This window comes from Pan troglodytes, chromosome 14 (assembly GCF_028858775.2).
Source record: "Pan troglodytes isolate AG18354 chromosome 14, NHGRI_mPanTro3-v2.0_pri, whole genome shotgun sequence".
Taxonomy (NCBI): Eukaryota; Metazoa; Chordata; class Mammalia; order Primates; family Hominidae; genus Pan; species Pan troglodytes.
Genome location: NC_072412.2, coordinates 108,651,889 through 108,676,178, shown reverse-complemented (window position 1 = coordinate 108,676,178; position 24,290 = coordinate 108,651,889). Strand labels below are relative to the sequence as shown.

The window sequence follows — 24,290 nt, the reverse complement described above, 5'->3', positions numbered from 1 at the left end:
CTGGGTTATAAACTCCTGAAAACAGGACAATCTCTTCTCTACCTCTTTCTTTATCTTCCCTGTGTACTGAAATACAGCGTTCTGCCCAGCATGAGGTCGACTATTTGACATTTACAAAATTCTCTCTTGGAATCCCCCTGCCAAAAAAAAAAAATCGAATTTCAATTTATGACTCCAAGCACAAAGAGATCCTGTCACTTTGACCTAATTCTCTGAGGTTCATCCCTCTAAATAATTGTATTGTCTCCATCTATAAAGTACTCTGTTACTATGACAACGCACACATAATTGCATGTGTAAGTAGTTGAGGGTGGCTGTGCAAGTCAGACTCCTTTCCACCAGGAAACACAGAAAACATTCTATCTTCCCAAATGTTACTCTCTCAGATTTGCACCAAGACCCTAGAAGTTTCTTAAACTTCCATATACTTTATGGACACTACAAAGCAATTCCAGGAAACACTGATACAGTAGCAAAACTACTGGGAGTGGAAATTGGATGGAGATCTGGGTCCCAGTTCAGAGTCTGACACCTGATTTGCAACATAATTAGGCACAGGGTACTCAACTATTCAGGGCCCTAAACCCTTCTATTGAAAGGGAAATGAGAGAACAATATGTGTTCCTATGGCTCAGTCCCTATAAGATTCTGTACTATTCAGAGTTGATTTTAAGTGTCACTTAACTGAAATTATCCAACAAACCTTCAGGGCATGAAACATTAACAGGGCTCTTTTTATATGGCATGGTTCCTATGGCTCAATCCCTATAAGATTCTGTACTATTCAGAGTTGATTTTAAAAGTCACTTAACTGAAATTATCCAACAAACCCTCGAGGACATTAAACATTAACGTGGCTCTTTTTATATGGCATGGTTCATTATCATGCCAATAAATGATTAATCGTAACTCTCTGTCTTGACCAATAATTTTGCTGGACTTTTATGATTCACAACGTGCTCTGTGTTATAATGCTACCTCTTGAAACTGACATCCTAGCTTTATTGTTTTTTATTACTTCCCTAAGGTGGCTTTCAAAAGAGACACCAAGTGACATATTTTTAGGAGGGGTTTAAAAGTTTGATGGGGTAGAAGTAAACATTGCTTAACTCAACCAGCAGCAGAGCCAGGGCCCAGGGACCAGCGCTTCTGTGGACTTGGCCTTTCGAGCAGCAGACCCAGCAATGAATGATCCGAACAGCTGTGTGGACAATGCAACAGTTTGCTCTGGTGCATCCTGCGTGGTACCTGAGAGCAATTTCAATAACATCCTAAGTGTGGTCCTAAGTACGGTGCTGACCATCCTGTTGGCCTTGGTGATGTTCTCCATGGGATGCAACGTGGAAATCAAGAAATTTCTAGGGCACATAAAGCGGCCGTGGGGCATTTGTGTTGGCTTCCTCTGTCAGTTTGGAATCATGCCCCTCACAGGATTCATCCTGTCGGTGGCCTTTGACATCCTCCCGCTCCAGGCCGTGGTGGTGCTCATTATAGGATGCTGCCCTGGAGGAACTGCCTCCAATATCTTGGCCTATTGGGTCGATGGCGACATGGACCTGAGGTAAGATTATCTATACTCTAACTACTGCAATCACCTTGGAGTAATCCTTCCAGAAGCCTATGGCATTCTGAATGTCCAACTGATTTGCCACGCATCTAAAGTATGACTAAGGAATCAAACAGGAGAGAATAAATGCATTCCCGTGCCTTCTAGCACAGCTGCTTAGCTATTGGAATTGGGGGATTTATATTTTGTGTTTGTGTTTTTAAATCTAACTCAGTTAACAGGGAGTTGCATAGTTGCTGTTGATCTCTAGGAAAAGATTCAAAGCTTTTTTAAAAAAGTAATCTTTTCCAAACCACAAGCTGCAGCTGAGGAGGTTTATCCTGTTGGTAGCAGGAAAAAAAAAGCAAAATACACTTTCTTTGTAATGATGAGGAGCTCTGGGTGCAATCATAAAATAAAACTGTTTGTATTAGAACCTGTAGTGAGACAGTGGTCAACTCCATCAAACATAGCCAGTTCTTTGGGCAAACATTTTCCTGGTATAAAACCTAAGGAAGAATTCGTAAATTTGCTTCACCTCTACTGGCATTAAAAGTGGGGGAAAAAGCCTACAGCAGCTTTTTAAAAATTATGCTTACCTTACTACAAAATAAACAGAAAACGTTTTCTCCACTTCCTACAGAGTAATCTAAATTGCAATGTTTGCCCATTTCATCCCGTGCCAGTCTGAACTAGCACTGGAAAAAAAAACTAATAGAAATAAGATGAAGCATTAATGTGACTAGATTGAGAAATTTTATGCTAAAAGTTGAATAGACAAATGTCTTTTTCCTTAGCTCACAATTCCTCATTTCCCTTGAAAGGTATGCATTTCCTTCTGCAAACCATCCTGGTGCTAATGCAACGTGTGCTTATTAAATACTGTACAGTAGGCAATTAGCTCTGTTCATCCCCAGCTACTATTGGCAGAGGAGAGAAGCACAAAGTGTAGAATTGTAAACACTGGATTGATAGAGTACCCAGTGATCAATTAGGAACCTGCTGTCTCATTTCAACTGGTGCTGGTTTCTCCAGAAGCTTTAGAAAAGTCATACAAACCCTATACCTTCATATGGTTTAGTCTTTCACATAAGAAAACACATGATATCCACCTTGCAATTGCTTTTTTTTTTTAAGAAAAGCCCTATAAAACAACATAGGATGGCAAGTGCTATTCAGGTTTAGTTAATCTGTGAACCACGATATAGCAATAAGGTCTTTTTAGACCTCAATTTAGTTTGACCTGGACACAGGTACACAGAAGTGAGAATTCTAAATGCCAGCACCTGTTACACTGAGAAAAGTGAACTACTTGGAACATTGGGCCTTGACCCCCAATAAACAGCTTTCTCATAATATTTGTAACTTTTAGTGCAGAGGAGTTTTGTACCTCAATGTAATACCACACATGGAACCCTTTTATAAGACAGAAAAAAAACGTGTGTGGTGCTGGACTATTAGGTTGTTGAAATGAATTCTCTTCTGTGAGCTAAAAACAGTAAGATCTAACCTAAAAGCTCCAAGTTACATTTTTCTGTGGTTTTAAGGAAATCTTATTTCTCTTGAAACAGGAGATGATTCTGTAATCCTGTCCACCTAGCATAACAATTCCTATAAATTATTTTTTTAAATAAGAACTAAAAGTAGAATATGAAGCTTTGGTAGAAACCTCCAGCTAAATCCGTGCAAATGAATCCTTCCAGCAAGTCAAAATAAGCCCTGTAACGCAACATGGAGCAACCTCACCTATCCAGAGCTCAACAAGACCCAATAAAAGACACTGCACACCCAAAATAAATTTCACTTAATCTCATAAATGCTCCTCATGCGGGACCGACTTAACTATTTTTATTTTAAAGTTCTGTTGTGCTATTTCCCAGAAATAAGAAGCGGGGAAGGAAGTGTTAGGAAGGGCAAAAGAGAAGATCAAATGCCTGCAAAGCAAAGCAGACACTGACAACACACAGCCATCTTTCTATCACTTATCCTCTATCACTTATTCTCTCTATCACATATTCTCTCTTAATTATCAATTATTCTCTCTGGTTTCTGTAGCACTTATTCTAGTCTCTGGTCTCTGTATCACTTACTCTTCTACAAACACAAGAAGATGTCACGGTATTTTAGAACAACCGATAATCATGTTTATCATGATCGGTCTTAATCATTGAGAAGAGGTTAAATTATACTGCTATGTAAGATGATGACATTATGCATTGTGTGTTAGGAAAACAATATTCCAATATTTCTTTAATACAAATTAATTAAAAGGGTAAAACCTGAGCTATTGCGTAACAGTTTTCCAAAACTTTTTATTCTTCTGGATTAAGAACTGGATAACTAAAGTCTCCTGATAATTTACTTAGATACAATCCTATCTAACATTTATATTTCCAGTTGTGTACACTTAGAATTTTACCTTCTCCATCTCCACTTGAACTCTAGCAATGGCATGAAGACATGACTGTTTATGTTAACAGGCAGCTGCACTAATTGAGCTAATGCCACACAATGCCAGCAAAACCATTCCACCTGGTTTTAACTCTCTTGGTTATGGTTCTTGGGAGAAGAAACCAAAACATTTCCCTCTCACCCTATCATCTCTTATGAACCTGGAAAGCCACTGCATTTTGCAATCTCTAGTGACTTTGAAAAATAAAAAATAATACACAATAATCCTTGATCATTGGAATCCAGCAAGTACTATTTCAGCTCCTTCTCTGACCACTCCCAGCGTGGAGTTTGTGAATCTGATTGGTGCACATATATTTTCACCTAAGTTGCAGCTGTGCCATGGACATCACATGCACAAAAAGCATCAGGGAGAAGAGATGGTGACCTTTCAGGTGAATCTGCTGGTGGCCAAAACCCATAGTTGAGGGGACACAGAAACCTCTTATCTCCTTTGTGTCTGCTCTCTCCCCAGACACAGGCAAATATCCGGTGTCTTCATCCTTCTTAATGGCCTCAGCCACACCATGCAAGGACTTCTCATTTCCTTTCTTTGGCTTCCTCTTTGGGGAATCCATTCTTATGCATCCTTCTCCCAGTTGCCCCCAGTTCCTTCCCTGCCACCTACTTTCTACATTCCTTTTTATTATTTTACAGACTTTCCTACCACATCCTTTGTTCTTTGGGCAAATGCTGTTAGATTTTTCAGCTTCCAGTGCAGCATTCATTGATATTTTAGATATTCAAGAAACCTCACCCTGTAGCTTACCACAAATTCACAGCAATCAATCCTTCCTATGTCAACCCCATAAACGTCCTTCTCTTCTCTACTCTGGGAGACCTAACCCAAAACCATTTGGCTTTTTCCTTTATTCTCCCTAAAAGTAACCAAACATTGTTTCTCTCCAGTAGCATTGATTTTACTAGCTAACATTTATTAAACACTAGTATATGCCATGCACAGTGCTAAGTACTCAAAATAAGTTGGTATATTTCATCCTCCCAAGAATCCTCTAAAGTTAGTACTATTATTTTCTGCATTTGGCAGATAATAAAGTTAAGATTCATAACCTTGACCAAGGTCATTGAGTCAATGTATGCCTGAGTCAGAATTGGAATCACCCAGGTCTACCCACTACCACTTTGCAGGCTCATAAGCTTTCTCTACACTGCTTCCATCACTTTTCATTTCTCCAATTTCTAGCACTGCCTATATACACTACGTTAGAGCCTTCAAACTTGGTATTTTACTTCTAATATGATTACAATCTTTTACATTGCTTAACACTGATTTCACTGAATTCCTCAACATTCACTATATTTACATTTATTCTTTCTTTTATTTCCATACACACAAAAGAAAATCTCCCTGGCAGTTAATAGAGCTGAAGTCAAAATTAGGGCCAAGATTTTTTTTTTTATTTTTCTTATACTTTACTCTTTTCTCTCAGTCTAATATAAATTCAAGGCAGTGTATGTATTTTTTATATACATGCCTTTTATAGAACTTCAGATTTTTTCGTGTAAGGTGATATTTTGTTTTGCTAATTTAGGCTCCTATATTATTTCTTAAAATTTGTTATCTGTGAATTGTTTTGAATCTCATTTTGAGTGGTTTGATTTTGTTCTTACATTCATTCAAATAGCATCAACTTCCAGCTACCTATTCGTCTGTTCATCTGCAAGTTCTCTTCGTCAATGCTGCTCACAAGTCTAAACCTTTCCTTCTCCAAATCCTCTTTTGTCCCTCATCACGATCCTTAAGAAACTGCTCTCACCAAACTCAAAATTATGATACAACGTCATAGATTGTCTTAGCAATATTCAGAATTAAAGGTTTTGCAAGGATCTTTGAAAAAAAAACAAAGACAGAAAAAGACTTCCTTCTTAAACATTTTCTCACATTTTAAAACAAAAATTCTCAGACTTCTCTTCACTGGAACCCAGTTAATAAATCCTCCTCACTTCCCCACTGGATTCCCACCACACTCTAGAAAAAAATATTGGATGCACAGGAAAAAAAGTGATTTTATTATAGGGACAACTTTAAATCCATTCTAATATATTTTTTTAAATAAAAGAAAAAAAAGAGAACACTGAAAGAAGAGAGGAAGGAACAGAGAAAAAAATTACCTTCAAACTCCAGTACTTTCATTATAAGTAGGACAAAGTACTATTAATAACAAATTAACTTGTTTGTCTGGTGTACAATTCTGCCTTAGCATCTATTTCATACCTAAATTAAGTTAACCTATAACCAGAATAGATTGAACTGCTTAAAGTTTTAAATACATCCACATTATTTGTTACTGTTGTAATATTTTAGCTCTACTAAAACAAGTATTTTTATCTAAATTATTTAAGCCTATTTTAAATGAGGTCATTCTGGTGAAAAATAAATATATTATTAGAGAAGTTAAGCTCTCTGATGAACTTTGTCCCACCCTGTATTTTGCCAAACTGTGCAAATTTAACTGTGCCTTGAAACAAAATTTCTCATTGTTAGCTCCTTTCTTAGTATAGTGTGTTGTTGTTGTTGTTGTTGTTTTGGGGGGCAGGTAATATAAATATTTAGCATTTTCTTTCAAGTACACCCATAATACCCTGAAGAAATTACTACTCTTGACAACCTCAATGACGACCTGTTGAGAGAAGGGCCTTTCAGAGAAATTTCTCATTTCTCTAAGTTTCCCGATTCTATTTGGTGGAACACAAGATACACAAACATGGTACCATAAATGATCACAGCAGAGAGATGCAGGGTGCGGTGGCTCCTGCTTGTAATCCCAGCACTTTGGAAGGCCTAGGAGAGCGGATCACCTGAGCCCAGGAGTTTGAGACCAGCCTGGACAACATGGTGAAACCCCATCTCTACAAAAAATTTAAAAATTAGCCTGGCATGGTGGCTCGTGCCTGTAGTCCCAGCTACTCGGGAGGCTGAGGTGCAAAGATGACTTGAGCCCAGGCTTCAGTGAGCCAAGTTGGTGACCCTGTACTCCGGCCTGGGTGACAGAGAGAGACCCTATTTAAAAAAAAAAAAAAAAATGGTAGTAGCAACCAGCTCTTAATAGAGTGCTTTGCATTGGTCTAAGTGCCGGACACTATTGGCTCATTCTATCCTTACAGCCATTTTAGATAAGGAAACTGGTAAAGAGAAGTCAACTAAATTACTCAAATTAACACACTAAGTGGCACCGCCTGCTTTCAGCCCAGACAGTGTGTGGCTTTAGAGCTCAGGCTTTAAAGGCAGAGAATGTACGCTGTGTACAGATCACTTCGAAGAGGACCCGGAAGACTCACTCCCCAAAAATCTTTCTTTGACCCACTGTCCTAGTACTAGAGATAGCATCATTTGGCATTAATGTCTCCATGTAGAAAGCCTACTCAGCCAGACCCTCTTACTAAAATGCAAACACTCTGAGCAGGGATGATACCAGACACTAGTTCTGAACACACATTTGCCAAATTGCCAATAACTTACTCAGTGCTAAGAATTTAGGTCTACCCTGCTGCTTGCATGCTTTCTTTTGATTTTTAAGTCAGTTTCCGCTTCTTGTCCCAAGCTAGGGTCACTTGGACAGTAATTTTTCTGCTTTATGGCAACACAGCGAGGTCTCCTACCTTGGACATGCATTCTATTCCAGGGGCCCAGGGAGGCCCGTTCCATCTCAGCATGGTCAGACACATGCAGCCTTGGTGGTGTCAGCTGCTTTAAATGTGTTTGCTGTTCTTTGATTGAATGTTTGAAGGATGGCACACCCAGCGAACCTTATACATTATTTAGTGATGACTTTAACCCATCGTTTAATACTGTTTCTGACCCTTAAGAATAAAAGGGGAGGGAAGGACGGCACAAGGCAAAGTGGAAAGACACCAAATATGGCCCATTTTGCTCAAGGCCAGGCCCTGAATACACTCAGGCACATAGGCACATGTATATTACTGTTCATCACACCAGACGATGCTACAGGTTGAGACAGTTCTTGCAGGACTTTCTTATCATGAATCGAAAATAAAAATTTTCTCCCATTCGGGAGGTTGTTTGTCTACTCTGTTGATAGTTTCCTTTGCTGTGCAGAAGCTCTTTAGTTTAATTAGATTCCAAGAAAACAATGAACAAAGCCATTAAAAAGTGGGCAAATGACATGAACGGATGCTTCTCAAAAGAAGTCACACATGCAGCCAACAATCATATGAAAAAAAGTTCAACATCACTGATCATTAGAGAAATGCAAATCAAAACCACAATGAAATGCCATATCACACCAGTCAGAATGGCTATTATTAAAAAGGCAAAAATTAACAGATGCTGGCGAGGTTACAGAGAAAAAGGAATACTTATCTTCTGTTGGTGGGAGTGTAAATTAGTTCATCCATTGTGGAAAGCAGTGTGGCAATTCCTCAAAGACCTAAAAACAGAAATACACTCAACCCATCAATCCCATTACTGGGTATATACCCAAAAGAATACAAATCGTTCTATTATAAAGACACATGCACACATATGTCCACCACAGCACTATTTACAGTGGCATACATATAGAATCAACCTAATTGCCCATCAATGATAGACTGGATAAAGAAAATGTGGTACATACACACCATGGAATACTATGCAGCCATAAAAATGGACTAGATCAAGTCTTTTGCAGGAACATGGATGGAGCTGGAGGCCATTATCCTTAGCAAAGTAACACAAGGACAGAAAACCAAATACTACATGTTCTCACTTATAAGTGGGAGCTAAATGATGAGAACGCATGGACACATAGAGGGGAACAACAGACACTGGGGCCTATTAGAGGGTGGAGGGTGGGAGGAAGGAGAGGATCGGGAAACATAACTAATGGGTACTAGGCTTAATACCTAGGCAATGAAATAATCTGTACAACAAACCCCCATGACACAAGTTGACCTATATAACAAACATGCACATGTACCCGTAAACTTAAAATAAAAGTTAAATTAAAAAATAAAAATAAAACAGCATCTTCCCTAGAACACCACAGGTGGATGTATCAATCTGCCCGTTGCCTTTCAGCGTCAGCATGACCACATGCTCCACACTGCTTGCCCTCGGAATGATGCCGCTGTGCCTCCTTATCTATACCAAAATGTGGGTCGACTCTGGGAGCATCGTAATTCCCTATGATAACATAGGTAAGTCATCCATCTGTAAGACTGTTGACTGTTACCCTCAAACTCTCTGCTTACCCCCTGCTAGGCTCTCAGACCAGGCTCACACCTGACCGTTATTGCCCTAGTAGGAGTTTTTGCCTGATATCATTATAAAGTCACCCCTGCGTTTGAAGAGTGTTGGCAGAATGTAAATTCCAAACCTTGACCTTATGGGAGAACCTGTCTTTTCTTCAATTTGAATCACCAGGGAAAGGAGCCCCCTCCCCAGCCCTTAGTCTGGACTGAGGAGGCTTAAGCTTTGGGGACATGGGAGCTTCCACCTATTCCTTAACCCAGAGTGTCACTAGTTAATGGTCATAGGATTTTGCATCCAGACACTTGAATTGAAGAAATTTGTTTGTTTTTTTTTTGAGATGGAGTCTCACTCTGCCACCCAGCCTGGAGTGCAGGGGCGTGATCTCGGCTCACTGCAAATTTCACCCCCTGGGTTCAAGCAATTCTCCTGCCTCAGCCTCCCTAGTAGCTGGAATTACAAGCATGCACTACCACGCCTGGCTAATTTTTGTATTTTTAGTAGGGACGGGGTTTCTCCATGTTGGTCAGGCTGGTCTCAAACTCCTGACCTCAAGTGATCTGCCGACCTCAGCCTCCCAAAGTGGGATAACATGCATGAGCCACCATGCCCAACCTGAAGAAATTTTTTAAAATCACATAATGGTTTCAAAATAGAGCACTGAGTAAGCAATCCAGAGTGTTACAACAGAAAACTTCTAGATGAAACACACTGTTTCTAACACTCGACTGTGAGCCACACCTTGACCCAAAAGTTGATTTAATGGCAAAGTCATGCTCCAGGAGTCAAATTTACTAATAATGACTCTGTCTCATTTCACCCTCATCCCAAAAACCTTATGTTCTGTTTCTGGGGAAACAAATTATAGTGGGAGATTAAGTTATTGTTGTAACTTAGGGATGAGGGTCAAAGGAAGAACAAGAGAGTTCCTGGTATACCAGGAATAGGCATTTCCCACAGAACTATCACGAACAAAAGACAAGATGTGGGCAAAATAGTAAATCAGTAACAATCACCAGGTACACTATATGCCCCAAATACCTGGATTTTTTTCCCCACTGACCTTGGAAAAAAATCCCAATGAGCTGCCTCAAAAAGGTGTGGGTTTCCCATTGAAGAAAGCATCCAAGCAAAGGCTAAATGATGAGCCACCTGGATGCTTGTAAAAGGGACTCCTATTGGGATAGGAAGCTGGGCTGAAATGCCTTCCATTTCCAAGAAAGACTGCTTCTGTGATTTAGGGTGATTGAGGGAATATACAACTGAATTAGAATAAACTTTGTGAATACCAATTGGGGATGATCTGTATTACAATGTTTGTAGCCTCTTCTCTCTCTCCTACTCTTACCATTACCATTAGACCAAAAAAAAAAAATTGTCCTCCTTGACATGCCCTATTCAGTATGGGTTTTTGATATACAAGATTCTTCAGACCCCAGGAGAGAACCTTAATATCATATATAACCTCCTGACAAGAGACTTTAGGGTGACCCTCCACTACCACCTGCTTTTGCCTTCATGCTGCTTGACTCTCTGGCTGCTCTGTCAGTGGACGCCTTCTATGGAGCTAAAAACCATAGTTTACGTGAGTGGTGACCATTATATCCCTGTCAAAGAACCTGTCTGCTGAGTGAGGAATTTTGATTCCACATTAGTCACTGTAATAATTTAATAATTTAAGCCATAAAATATTCTCCTTTTGATATACATTCCCTTCTGAGAAATGACTCATGGAAATACTGAATAATTCTAACTACAGTGTGAATGACTTATACCATATTCTGTGATATGAATAAATTTTGAAATAAGGAGAAAATGAAAAATCAATTAGCACCTCAATGGAGGAAAAGGTCATCATAAGAGGTCAAGAGTGAAAAGAAAAGAAAAATAGGAAAAGAGAAAAGAAAAGGGAAAAGAGAGAAGTTTGAAAAACAAAGATATTGTTATATGTAAAATATTTATTCAGAAACAGAATACTTGTTCCTCAGTACCACAAGGAAAAATGAGCATTCAGACAAAAAGTTTTCTCAGCAAGGCAATTTTACTTTCTGCAGAAAGAGTGCTCCTCACAGATGGAACAATGGTGAGAGCACACCTGAACAATGGAGGGAAGTAATTCATATCCCTTATGCAGCTTGTCCCTGCTACTGTGTCCTTTCTCCATTGGCTGGAACCAGACATCACCATCTAAGCTAAAACCTGACTGGCTAATAATTTAAAACTTTTCTAAATAGGTATAGGCAATAGACAACAAAGGAAAAGAGGACATTGCTTGTGAAAGGACTTAGAAAAGTAATAATATTTCCAAATAAGGAAGGGGCATAGGCTGCAAGCTGGAATGTGCCTGTGAGCATGTTCAGCATAAATATCTTGGTTAAAGTACAAGGACATAGAAGGTACTTATTCCTTTATATCTAACAGCTATATAGAATAGGGCTTAACAAAGAGTTACTAGCACAAAGTAAGGGGGCTTGAAGGAAGTTAGTCTTTAAAAGAAATTATTATTTCTAATGTTTATTATTATTATTATTTTCCTTTAACAAGAAGGGACACTTTGAAGAGGAAACTTTTTACTTTCTACAGATATTAACCCTGCTCACCATGTTTGCCCAGGCCTCCATACTCACCTTTTTGCTGTTGGTTTTTCTGGTTCTTTAACATAGAAAATAAACGAACTGACTGCTTCACAAGATGTTATCACTGCCTTCTAAATTGTGGCTCAGGGTGATTATTTGCCCAAGGTCACCAGGAAGCTGGAATAGCCCACAGTCTATTCTCTACACAGCTCTATGGGCAGACATGTTTGGTACAAGTTCATGCTCCAGTGATTCAGTAAACACCTGTGAGCCCCCTCAGATGCTGACATCTGGATCGAGAGGAGGCAGACCATGCAGCTGGTACCACTAAAATAAAACCACTGCTGCAAATTGTTGTACTTACTCCTCTCTACCCCACATTTTTAAGTGTCTTGTGCCAAGAAGTTTATAGCCATTTCATCATTTGATTCTCACAACAGCACTGTAAGGCAGACATAACTCCACCCATTTTACAAATGAGGAAACCAAAGCTTAGAGGGGTTCAATGATTTGCACAGTTCCCACAGTTTGGGAATACAGAAAGATTCAGTTCCAAATCTAGCTGGCTCCCAGTCCCACCACATGAATCCATTCACCACCACTCTCTTTCATTCTCATTCTTCTTTCTACCTTTCTTTCCTCTGATATCTACTGTGTAAACTTGATTAAAGACCAAGTTATGGATTCAATGTGTAACCATGAGTGGATGCTTTTTCATCTGCATAGACAGGCACTTTACAGAGAGAACATGGGCATATGAGGCATACGTAAAACAAACAGAGCATGAGGAAAGAAAAGAGCAAGATCACCAGCCCACTGGAGACCAAAGTTACAACATCCACCTCTACAAGCAGAAGCCACACACTGTGGGTGTAAAGAAAAACAGAGTCCCTTTCCCAGTCAACCCCAGGTCCCTGAAAAACTTCATCTGGCCTCATCTGGTCAGGAAAGAAAAGCAATTCTGCCATGGATTTCGGCAGGTGGTGCTGCTTATGTGTTATCCCGTTGGCTTGGGCTGCCTCAAAAAGATGAAGACTCTTAGCAGGAGGGGCCAAACAGATTCAGCACATTAAAATATAGGACCAAAACCTAACCACACTAATATTCCAAGTACAGGACTTGCACCTAGATTTAAGCTACCACATCACAAACAAGTCATATATCCAGATGGTTTTAAGACCTACAAACTTCAAAAACTTAGGCAATGGTCTAAAGACCCAGGAGAGGGTGTTTCCTTCTTGTATTCATCTGTTCTCTCATTGCTATAAAGAATTACCTGAGACTGGATAATTTATAAAGAAAAGAAGTTTAGTTGGCTCACAGTTCCACAGACTGTACAGGAAGCATGGCAGGGGAGGCCTCAGGAAACTTACAATCATGGCAGAAGGTGAAGGGGAAGCAGGCAGCTTCTACATGGCTGGAGCAGAGGAAGAGAGCAAAGAAGGAGGTGTGCACACTTACAGACAACCAGATCATGAGAACTCACCATCACAAGAACAACAAGGGGGAAGTCTGCCCCCACAATTCGATCACCTCCCACCAGGCCCCTCCTCCAACAGACCCCTCCTTTAGCTGTAATCCTCCAACTGGGGATTATAATTCAACATGAGATATGGGTGGGGACAGAGAGCCAAACCATATCACTCCCAAAGCAGCAGGATGCAAGGATACACACGGGGGGTTTTTCTGGGGCATCTCAGCAGTACATGTGTCAACGCCACTCTTTCACATCTTTTTTTCCATTATTCCCTCCTTACTCCCCCTCATTTATCTTTTTTTTCCTACTCTTAGTACCCTTAGTCATTATTTAATTCTGCTAAGTAATTTCTGTGCAAAAGTCATCACTGACCCTCATATTGCCAGGAGGGCTAGAAGACTACAAGGAAATTATGTTTTCATCATTATTGCATTCACTTTAAATTAATATCTATAGCCTTGGATTCCAGAATCTGTTTTCCAGTCCTAGTTCAATCTACCCAGTTAATCAATACTAAGCAACATCCACTCTCAGAATTTCACTGTTCAATATCACTTTCTTATACTGCTTTAAAAGGATGTTTGAAAAAGAAACAACCTATGAAAAGTTAGAAGTTGTTGGTGCTAAATTACATGAAATCAGCTATTGGACAAATGAGTGTTAAATAACATGGAGAAACAAACCACATGTCGCAAAAACAGCAGTAAATTTAACATGGTGAAACTGAAGTATGACTCTTTCATCTGGCCAGGTGAGCATGTTACTGCAAAGAACTATAATTACATGAGAGGTCGTCAAATATATTATCTCATGGAAAATTTAAAGCACGCTTTCTCAACTTTTGTTCTCACCTCTCTGCTGTAAATTTGAATAACTAAAGCTAGTTTTAACCAAAAGTCAGGAGATGTCAGAATACCTGGTGATCTTGCGCTAATTTTGGACATTTTCTTTCATTTTAAAATATTTTAAAATTATTTTTTATTTCTACTACCATGAACTAGCAGACAAATGTAAAATGTCATCTTTGTATGCCATACACACACACACACACACACACACACACACACACACAAACCTTGGTGAGCTATTTTTCCTAGAGATATAAAGATCCTAAAGAAGCCAAGATTCTGACAAACTAAAACTAACGTATGCTGGCAAAATAAGAAACTCTAAAAAATTAATGCAGAATTTAGTGAAAGAATTTACAGCATTGATATTATCAATTATCTACCAATAATATTAAATTATTTACTGGAGTGGGTGAAGAAGTTGAGTGAGTGTGTGTGTGCATGTGTGTGTGTGTAATTCTGTATTCTGTTTTGTGTATTCAAGAAGGAAGACTGAAATACCACCTAATCTTTCTTCAGGCTGCTTGTTCTTCTGTTTTTCTCTTTCCTGTGTCACCAGTTCTGCTGATCACATTGCCCTTCTGTCATCTTTAGGTACGTCTCTGGTTGCTCTCGTTGTTCCTGTTTCCATTGGGATGTTTGTTAATCACAAATGGCCCCAAAAAGCAAAGATCATACTTAAAGTAAGTATCCCAGTTCACACCGTTAAATATTCCACTGTGACAATCAAAACCATAGGGTTTTCCATCCATGAAATGGTTTCATTCTCATTGTATGATTACTGTTGAGTAGGGGCCTGAAGTCATTAGCCATGCAGTCTTCTCTTTTAGAATGTCCTTCTTTATATGTGTGTAGAGAGAGAGAGGTGGGATCTCACTATGTTGCTAATGCTGTTCTTGAACTCCTGTGCTCAAGTGATCCTTCCAAAGTGCTGGGATTACAGGTATGAGACACTGCGCCCAGCCTAGCATGCCCTTCTTTATTGCAGTCACAGGAAAAATTTCTACCCATTTTTTAAGACACTCCACTGAACTATCACCTCTTGGTTTTACTCTATTCTGTCCTCACGGCATATTACTGTTATCTCTGTTATGTGAGTTTGTGTTATACAATATATCTAAATGGCTTTCTTAGAAAATAGAACATATCTTTCTTATGTCTGTATCCATATGGCCATTTCATTGCCTGGCAATCCCATTCACTAACTATATTCTAGCTAGAAGATCTGGATATGTATGTAGATAATATAGATAGATTCTGCTGCTCGGGGCAAAGTAAGTCCATTGTATTCCTTGCTTCTCTTGACAAAAAATGTTTATAATCTCCAAATTTTGTTTTAAATCTGAAAAGGAGAAAAAAAAAACAACAGTGGTTTTCATTTGCTTATACCTTTTTTAAAGTTGTATAGAGTTCTATACCCATTTTCTCATTATCGTAACAATCATAAAGGGAAGCTGGGGCGACATTTTATCCCCAGTTAAAAATAAAGAAACTACAGTTCAGAAAGTTCCTGATTTACTGAAGGAAACAGAATAGGAGTAGTTGAATCCGGAAGCCAAATCTTCCAGGCTTTCATTGAAATGGGTTGTCTTTTTGTTCTGACAAGGATAATTTTCAAGTCAGAAAATCTTCAGACTAATTGCAAATGGTTGCTACATGTCCTGTTGTGTTCTTAAGCTTAAAGCATGGGACAAGCGTCAGTATTTCCAGTGGGCTGATTGCAGCCTCCTGGCTTGGAGTACATAGAAAGACAACTTTATCATCACTTCCCCCAAGGACAAGGAGACTGCTGAGGTTTTGTCTCTGACAAACATACTTGGATTTGCTTTGACTCATGATTGCTGGGTTCACTTATTCCTTTTTTTTTTTCAGATTGGGTCCATCGCGGGCGCCATCCTCATTGTGCTCATAGCTGTGGTTGGAGGAATATTGTACCAAAGCTCCTGGATCATTGCTCCCAAACTGTGGATTATAGGAACAATATTTCCTGTGGCGGGTTACTCCCTGGGGTTTCTTCTGGCTAGAATTGCTGGTCTACCCTGGTACAGGTATGGCATTTAGTAAATCACATTGGGAATTTTAATCTGTAATATCTGTTGTATTCCTTTGCTAGAGGTGCCGTAAGACAGAACCACAAACGGAGTGGCTTAAACAACAGACACTTACTGTCTCATGGTTTCAGAGACTAGAAGTGAAAATGAAGGTGTCACTGAATTGATTCTTTCTAAGGGCTAAGATGGAGGGATCCCTTACTGGCCTTCCTCGTGGCTTGCAGACAGCCATCTTCTTCCTGTGTCTTTCCTCAGTGCACCTCTCTGTGGCCTGGCTCCCCTTTTGATAAGGACACCAGTCATTGGATAAGGGCCTCCTCTAATGAACTCATCTTAACTAATTATATCTGCAATGACCCTGTTCCCACATAAGGTCACATCCTGAGGTGCGGAGTGTTAGGACTTCAACATATGAATTTGGGGGAAAGGGAGACATAATCAACCCATAACAGCTGCAAACACTGAAGACAGGATCAAAATCCTTAGCCTTTCATCAATCTCATTCATCCTATTTCTGAATATGTCATTCTAAATAGGCCCATTCATTCCGAAGTCATGCAAGTCCCCAGAAAGAAAATACTGACTGCCTCTTTTTTGCTCAAAGTCTTCTGGACCATTCGGCTTACAAGGCAGATGGGGCTCTTCCATTGCTAAGTATTCTTATTCTCTGAGTGGAATGACATTAATGAAAGCAGTTGGGCTGCCTTGGAATAGACAAGCGTTCCTCCAGCTGGCAGCAGGGTGAGCTCATCCTCCAAAGGCGCCGAATATTAGAATGGGTTTCACACTTCTGGATTTGGTACCGGGCAAAAACAATTCTTTTTGACCAATCCATCGAATCCACAGGCAAAGAGAACACAGGTGTAGGGACAGATGCATGTATGAAGTTGGGAAAGAGAGGAGTGGGTATTGGCAGCAAGAAGAGCGCAGTGTTTGCGTCAGGCAGACCTGGGCTTGCCTTCCAATCTGACCACACACCGCCCGGGGGACCTCAGGCCCAGCATTCACTCTTTCTCTGAGTTTTATCATCTGTAGAATGGGGACAATAATTTTTACCTTATAGACCTTTTGTCAAGATTTAAACACAACAATTTTTTATTTTTATGAGACAGGGTCTCATTCTGTCGCCCAGGCTGGAGTCCAGTGGCACAATCATAGCTCACTGAAGCCTTGGCTCAAGTGATCCTCCTGCCTTAGCCTCCCGAGAAGCTGGGACTACAAGCGCACACCACCTTGCCTGGCTAATTTTTTTGTTTTGTTTTGTTGTTTTAGAAACAGGGTCTCATTATGTGGCCCAGCCTGGTCTTGAACTCCTGGACACCTGGGCTCAAGAAATCCTCCCACTTCAGCCTCCCAAAGTGCTGAGATTACTGGTGTGAGCCACCTGTTTAGCCCAGCCTAAACAAAACAAATTAAACGATAAAACAGCGACAACAAATACCGTATCTTGAGCATTTTCTGAGCTGCTGCCCTGTGCTCTACACTGTTACCAAAATCATAATTGAAAAGGGTGAAATGAACCCTCTTGGCCACTTACCGAACACTGTGGTAAATGAGCCAACTCTTCATATGTACATATTAAATATATTCATTTATATTATATACAATAGGTGAGATGATGTATAATATACATTAATAAGTGTTACACTTATTCCATAGAAAGTTATATATTGAATAAGCCTATCTTAAATACATGCATTAAAAGCAGAGACATAATGCATATATATGTACTTATTATTATATCTGCTTTTCATGTTTCACAATACAAAACAACAACTAAAACATGTGGTCTCTTAACATCTTCTGTAGGTGCCGAACGGTTGCTTTTGAAACGGGGATGCAGAACACGCAGCTATGTTCCACCATCGTTCAGCTGTCCTTCACTCCTGAGGAGCTCAATGTCGTATTCACCTTCCCGCTCATCTACAGCATTTTCCAGCTCGCCTTTGCCGCAATATTCTTAGGATGTGAGGAATCATGCCAATCCCATTTCATGATAATCTTTGAAAAATCCTGGAGTTGCTAAAACAACATTTTTTAAAAACTCCCCGTTCCTGGTGGTGAATTGTACAAATATATGAGAGGAAAAAGCCACTGTCATATTATCATGACTTTCCAATTGCTGATGAAAAGATGGTAGTTTTACCAAAAGATTCTAGCAAAGATTATTTTTGAGTGAAAAGTAATGGAGGCCGATTCTCTCCATTGACTTTCTTTTCCTCAGTAATAAGGAAGGCAGAGGAACCTGTTGGGACCATTTTATTGTGCGCCTTCCGGCATTCGCCCAGGAACTCAGGATTTGGTGATCTTTTTCAAAACATTGTCTTAATATGCTTTATAAATATAGGATATTTATCAGAAAACTGGTATACAAAGAAAATTTACCAGGCTAACTTACAAGGAAGATGTGTGTGTGCATATGTGTATATGCATGTATATATATATTTTAAATACCCATAAAATTGAAGTGGTTGAAGCAAAAATGTTCCTTATGTAAAGTACTAGGTGTAGTTTAAGTAATTCTTACTTCTCCTGTCCTGTGGCATGAAGCTCCCAGTGTTTCCCATCAGGCCCCACCGCCCACTGGCCTTCACCTAGTTGAAAATTCTTTCTACATTTTCCTTTCCAAGGGCTGATAATATTTAACCTCTATTTTTACATTCTATTTTTTTTAATAAAAAAGCTAGTTTTTAAAGGCTCATGACATTGTAATGGGGAATATAAAGTGAAGGCACACAACAAAACTAATGTAAATGTTAGGTCACAAAATGTCCAGAGATATAGTTTGGTTTGGTTTGGTTTTGCTTTACTTTTCTCTCTCTCTCTCTCTTTTCTTTTTTTCTTTTTCTTTCTTTTTTTTTTTTTTTGAGACAGCCCCTCGCTCTGTCATCCAGGCAGGATTGCAGTGGCGTGATCTCTGCTCACTGCAAGCTCTGCCTCCTGGATTCACGCCATTCTCCCTCCTCAGCCTCCCAAGTAGCTGGGACTACAGGTGCCCACCACCACGACAGGCTAATTTTGTCTTTGTATTTTTAGTAGAAACGGGGTTCCAAGGCGGGCAGATCATGAGGTCAGGAGATCGAGACCATCCTGGCTAACACGGTGAAACCCCATCTCTACTAAAAATATGGTTTTGCTTTACTTTTCTGCTTAGCTTCATCAGCTCTTCAACTTGCCCTGTGATGGTGATCTCCTCTGCACTACTGTCTTGAATGTCATTCTCAAAGCAGAGGCTTCCTTTCCAGAATAGAATACTCTGAATCCACCGAAAACATTCCACGGATTTATCGCTGCTCCAGGAAGCAGGAGTCCAGGCCTAATTACCTTGTTTTCTGTATAATAACGTTGTTTGATCTGCCCAATTTGGCACACAGTGGGATTTTTCCAAATAATTACTTAATGATGTCTACTAGATAAGCCAGAGAAAGTGGACTGGTTGATAGAACAATTAAGTAATGCACTAGTTGAACACTAACCCCAAAGAGGTTTATTAATAAAAAATTAAGTTGAAGGAATGAAGAAAAGGGAGCACTCAACTCGGTCTTGAAATTTCCCAGTTACATCAGTATGTATAAAAATAAAGGAGGAATCTTTGTCAAGTGTGTACAATACCTGGAAACATATTTTGGTGATAAGATTAGGATTCTAAGTTTTTTTTGGAAAAAGGAGAGGAGGGGAAGAAAGAAAAAGGGAAAAAAGGAAGGATGGGGGAGGGAGAGAGGGAGGGAGGGAGGGAGGAAGGCAGGGAGAGAAGGGAGAGAAAGAAAAAGGGATAAACAAGAGGTATAGTTTGGTTAAATGAAATCATTGGCATAAGTTTAAGCTGAGGGACTCTCAGCTCAAAACAGTTTATAATAAGTGGCGGATCTTCAAATTGACCACAAGCTCAATTAAATTCAATAGTGTGGTTCAGTGGCTTTGAAAATAATATATTACTAGAAGTTCAGGGAGCAATCTAAAGGAGATATTGATCTTGGGTTAATAAGATCTTTGAAGCGAGTCATTATCTCTCTCAGCTGTGTATCATAATGAAAGTTAACATTTATTGAGCATTTACTATTCCTCACAGACCATGTTAGGCATTTAATTTTATCTCATTTAATGTTCACAATTGCCCTATGAGGTAGCTAATATTATTATGGCCATTTTATATGTGAGGTATTAGAATTCAAGGGGTCCTATAAGGAGTATTTTCTGTCCTCCTCTTGCCTTTGTGACCAGTTGAGAAGTAGAAGAAAAATCAGATATTCAGATAACAAAATAGCACTTTAACTATGGATAAAACTTAATTGGAAAACATGACTTGAATCTGCAACCAAATGGGCTTGTTGAAACCACCCTTTCCTCCACTGCCTCACACATGTGCAGACGTGTACTCACACATGCATAGACACTGCAGGTCTTGCCTCGCAGGGCAGAGCCTACCCTGATGAGCTGACATTAACAATAAGCTGAGAAATGCTTGCTATCAGAGACCAGCAGCTCCATAGAAAAGAGGAATGCTGATCACCCATCAGCCGAGTCTCTTCTCTCCGGGGGAAAGATTGAATGAAGGCAGGGAGGGAATGGGAACGTTGTTCTAGTTCAAGTCCTTCTACAGAGGACCATCAAACCAAGGTCCTGGAGGTTGCACTGCACCATGTGTATATTTATTAAGAACTAGCACATTAACTGGGATATGGCGGTACAGAATAAATCCTCCCTATTGTTCTTATCATTGTTGAGTACCACGTGCAGGGCTGAATGTCTGAAGAAGCTTGTGGCTGCCCTGAGCAAATTTCTCCTAAAGATTTATGCTAGGTCTTCCTGAAGTGCAGTCATCCCTCTCGCCATGAGTAGCCATAGAACAAAGAATGGTGATTTCTTTCTCTAAGCAGCCTCCAGTCTACAGAAAATGTGATCTGCCATGTGAATCATAGGTTATAATCTCTATGCAAAGTAATTTTGCAGTTTATTATTATAAAATTTACTTAACTATCTCTGTATTGTTTTCTAGTTTATGTGGCATACAAGAAATGTCATGGAAAAAACAAGGCAGAAACTCCAGAGAGCAAAGAAAATGGAACGGAGCCAGAGTCATCGTTTTATAAGGCAAATGGAGGATTTCAACCTGACGAAAAGTAGACATCAAGTGGACAAAACAGACGAGTTCCAAATTACATTCTTAAACCGTAACTATATTTAATTATTTGTTTTGGTAGGACAGTTGGCAGAAAAGAGTTAAAGTGAAAATTGGAATTTCATTGGAATTCATATATTGGTTTCAGTACCAAGTGACTGGTGGCCCAATTCTTCAATGGGACAAATATTGTTTCCTATATATATGTATATGTTTTATATATGTATGTATACTCATATAGATATATTGTCATTGAAATAGTCCCCCAAAATATTCTCAGACTAAACCTAACATAGGGAACACCGAGAATGAAAACATTGTTAACACCAAAACTGAATTCTTATGCAGAATTTCCTAGCCCAGAGATGACGACCTGACTTTCTGTATGTTAAAGTAGATGTAATGAATTATTATTATTATAGTGGTCACAATTTTCTTCAGTGTTTATGATTATAAAAATTGACATGAACATCTTTCACTGACATTTTAATCATTATTTTAAGAGCTTTGCAACCTATATATTTATATAACTTTGTAATATAACATGGGCAAATATCTGACTTCTGTATTTTTAAAAAGTTGCCTTCTCCAGTGGCAGTCCAAAAGCAGAAATGAGAGGAAATTATTACAAAATAGAGTTCAATAACCATATTGGATGCAGGCTCTTAACTCAGCAGGGATATCGTACATCTATTGCTCTACCTCAGGGGTCCAGTGATACCCACTAGATCTTCCAAGGAAAAACATAATTCTTTCAAATGGTGTGTATTTGGCAAAGAGCTCTTCAAATCTGGGAGAGGGACTTCCTCAAGGTTTTCCTGTGTGCAGTGGGTCCACATAGCTAATATGACAGCTATTCAGTTGACAGGGACCACCCACAGTAAGCACCATGGTCAGGGAGGTGGCAGGAGGTGCAAAGACAGAAGTATTGGAAGAAACACCAAGACTCTAGTGGAGGAATTAATTCAATGGGAGATAGTATAAAATACATAGAAAACACAAGTAACAGAAACCTGGTTGAAATGCTTAACTAGAGTCAATTAGATGTGCAGGAGTAAGTAATATAAGAAGAATCAAGTCCGAGAGTGATCAGGAAATGAGTATTAAACAGTATTTGAAACAGAGAACGTGTGCCAGGGCCCAAAAGTCAGAAGGGCCCCACCAGCCAGGAAAGTTGTTTGAATGCTGTAAGTAGGTGTAGCCAAGGGAAGCCAGGACTATCTGATATACGGTAGCAGGGGTTTATGGCTGCCAGGGGAAAATAACTCATCAAGTGTTGGACTTTCAATTATAAGATCGAATTTAATTTCCTTTCCCTCATTCTGCAGCAATCAGAATACACAATCTTAACCACTCGGTCCTTAGTGGTTTTGTTCCATTTTGCATTGGGTATTTTCACTGCCTCATAGAGTCTATTTCAAGTGTTTTGGCTGAAAGGGCTTTTTGCATTTGCATGTTCTGAGTTCAGATTCTGCTGGTGCACCCAAGCATTATGGGAACAGGAACTCAACTTAGCTCTTCCAGTAGAGGGGTGAGGGATTCTGCTTTTCAAATTCATAACATTTATCTTTTTATGCAAGATTTCCATTTACAGTTGAATAAGTACTTCATATTTTTCCATCATTAGACAAATACAAAATGGACTAAATAATTTTAAGAGATAGTGGAGGAGAGGGGGTACAGACTTCCTTCTTAGAGAGTGTCAGAGAATATGCTCCCAATGGTGGAAAGGAAGATTTACAGTCTAGCGGCTAAGTACCTCCTACACATTTCTCATCAATCAGAAAATAGACAGGTACACTAAAGGGACCCTGAGAACTCCTATTGTAATTTCAACACACCCAAAATCAAGGGCCTGAATGCCAGCAGCTGCAGCAAGCAGGTTTTTCCTCCCTGTTGATCAAGACAGGTGAGCAAGATAGGACTTGGCTTTCTTACATGATGCGGTAACTTGTGACTTCAGTCTTTTTCCCTGATTTGCTAGTGGGAAGAAAAATAGCTGAGCTTTCTAAAATGATAGCTCTCTATTTTTAAATGAATTTGAAAAGTCGATTAAATTATGTATTTTATTGCCTCTGAGTATCATAGTAAATGAATATTTTATTTTAAAGGCTTAAATAAATGAAAATGATTTTTGTAATGTTTGGTCTAGTTGAATCTTTGTGACTTGTGTCAAGATTTTCTCACTGCTCAGTTCTAGAGATACAAATAAGGTGGAGTTTCTCAGATATTAAATTGTTCTTTGAAAGGTGCCTGAAAGAAACTCTTAATTAAACACTCTCATAATTCGGTCTCCCACTGATACTGACTGGGATTTTCCTCCAGAAAATCATACAGGGGGAACATTAATTAAAGACTCTTAAAAATAGTTTGACAATGATAGCTGATTTAAAATAATAATGAAAGTATTTCATGAACTTACAAATGAAGCCACCATCTTCTACGAAATGATGATGTGTATACATATATATACATGTGTGTGTATATTTACACACATACACAATGATAGCCTATTTAAAATAATAAAAGTACTTCATGAACTTACAAATAAAGCTTTCACCTCCCACAAAATGGTGATAAATGATATATGTATATTATACATATGACATATATATTATATATGTCACATACATTATACATATATTATACATACACATATATTATATATATGTCATATGTATAATATACGCATACACACACAAAGAATTATGGAGCTCTTGCATTAAAATCTCTCATAAATGAGACTTGAAGAAATTCAGGTCATCAACCTCATTTGACTCCTCCTCAAAGACATCATTCTCTTTTCAATCTAGGAAACTCTCACTCTCTTCCAGTAGGAAACAATTTATCTCCTTGGAATATTTGGTATCCCATTGCTTCTCAATCCTTCACCTTTTCAAAAACCACATAAGTTTAGAACAACCGTCTTCAAACTGTGGTGTGGTTACCCCTGGGAGTTCATGAAATTGTTCAAAGGGTATGCAGGCATGGATAGGGAGTAAGTTTCCAT

At 39.2% G+C, this 24,290-nt stretch overlaps 1 protein-coding gene across 1 annotated transcript; it reads left to right on the top strand.

Annotated features, from left to right (window-relative positions):
* The first annotated feature begins 995 nt into the window (after positions 1-995).
* Positions 996-23,420, top strand: SLC10A2 (solute carrier family 10 member 2). The gene is made up of 6 exons (XM_522716.7): positions 996-1,561; positions 9,039-9,157; positions 14,705-14,793; positions 15,983-16,158; positions 17,971-18,128; positions 21,158-23,420. Exons 1-6 carry the CDS (start codon positions 1,185-1,187, stop codon positions 21,283-21,285), a joined length of 1,047 nt encoding a protein of 348 aa, XP_522716.2. The 5' UTR covers positions 996-1,184; the 3' UTR covers positions 21,286-23,420.
* Positions 23,421-24,290: the final 870 nt, after the last annotated feature.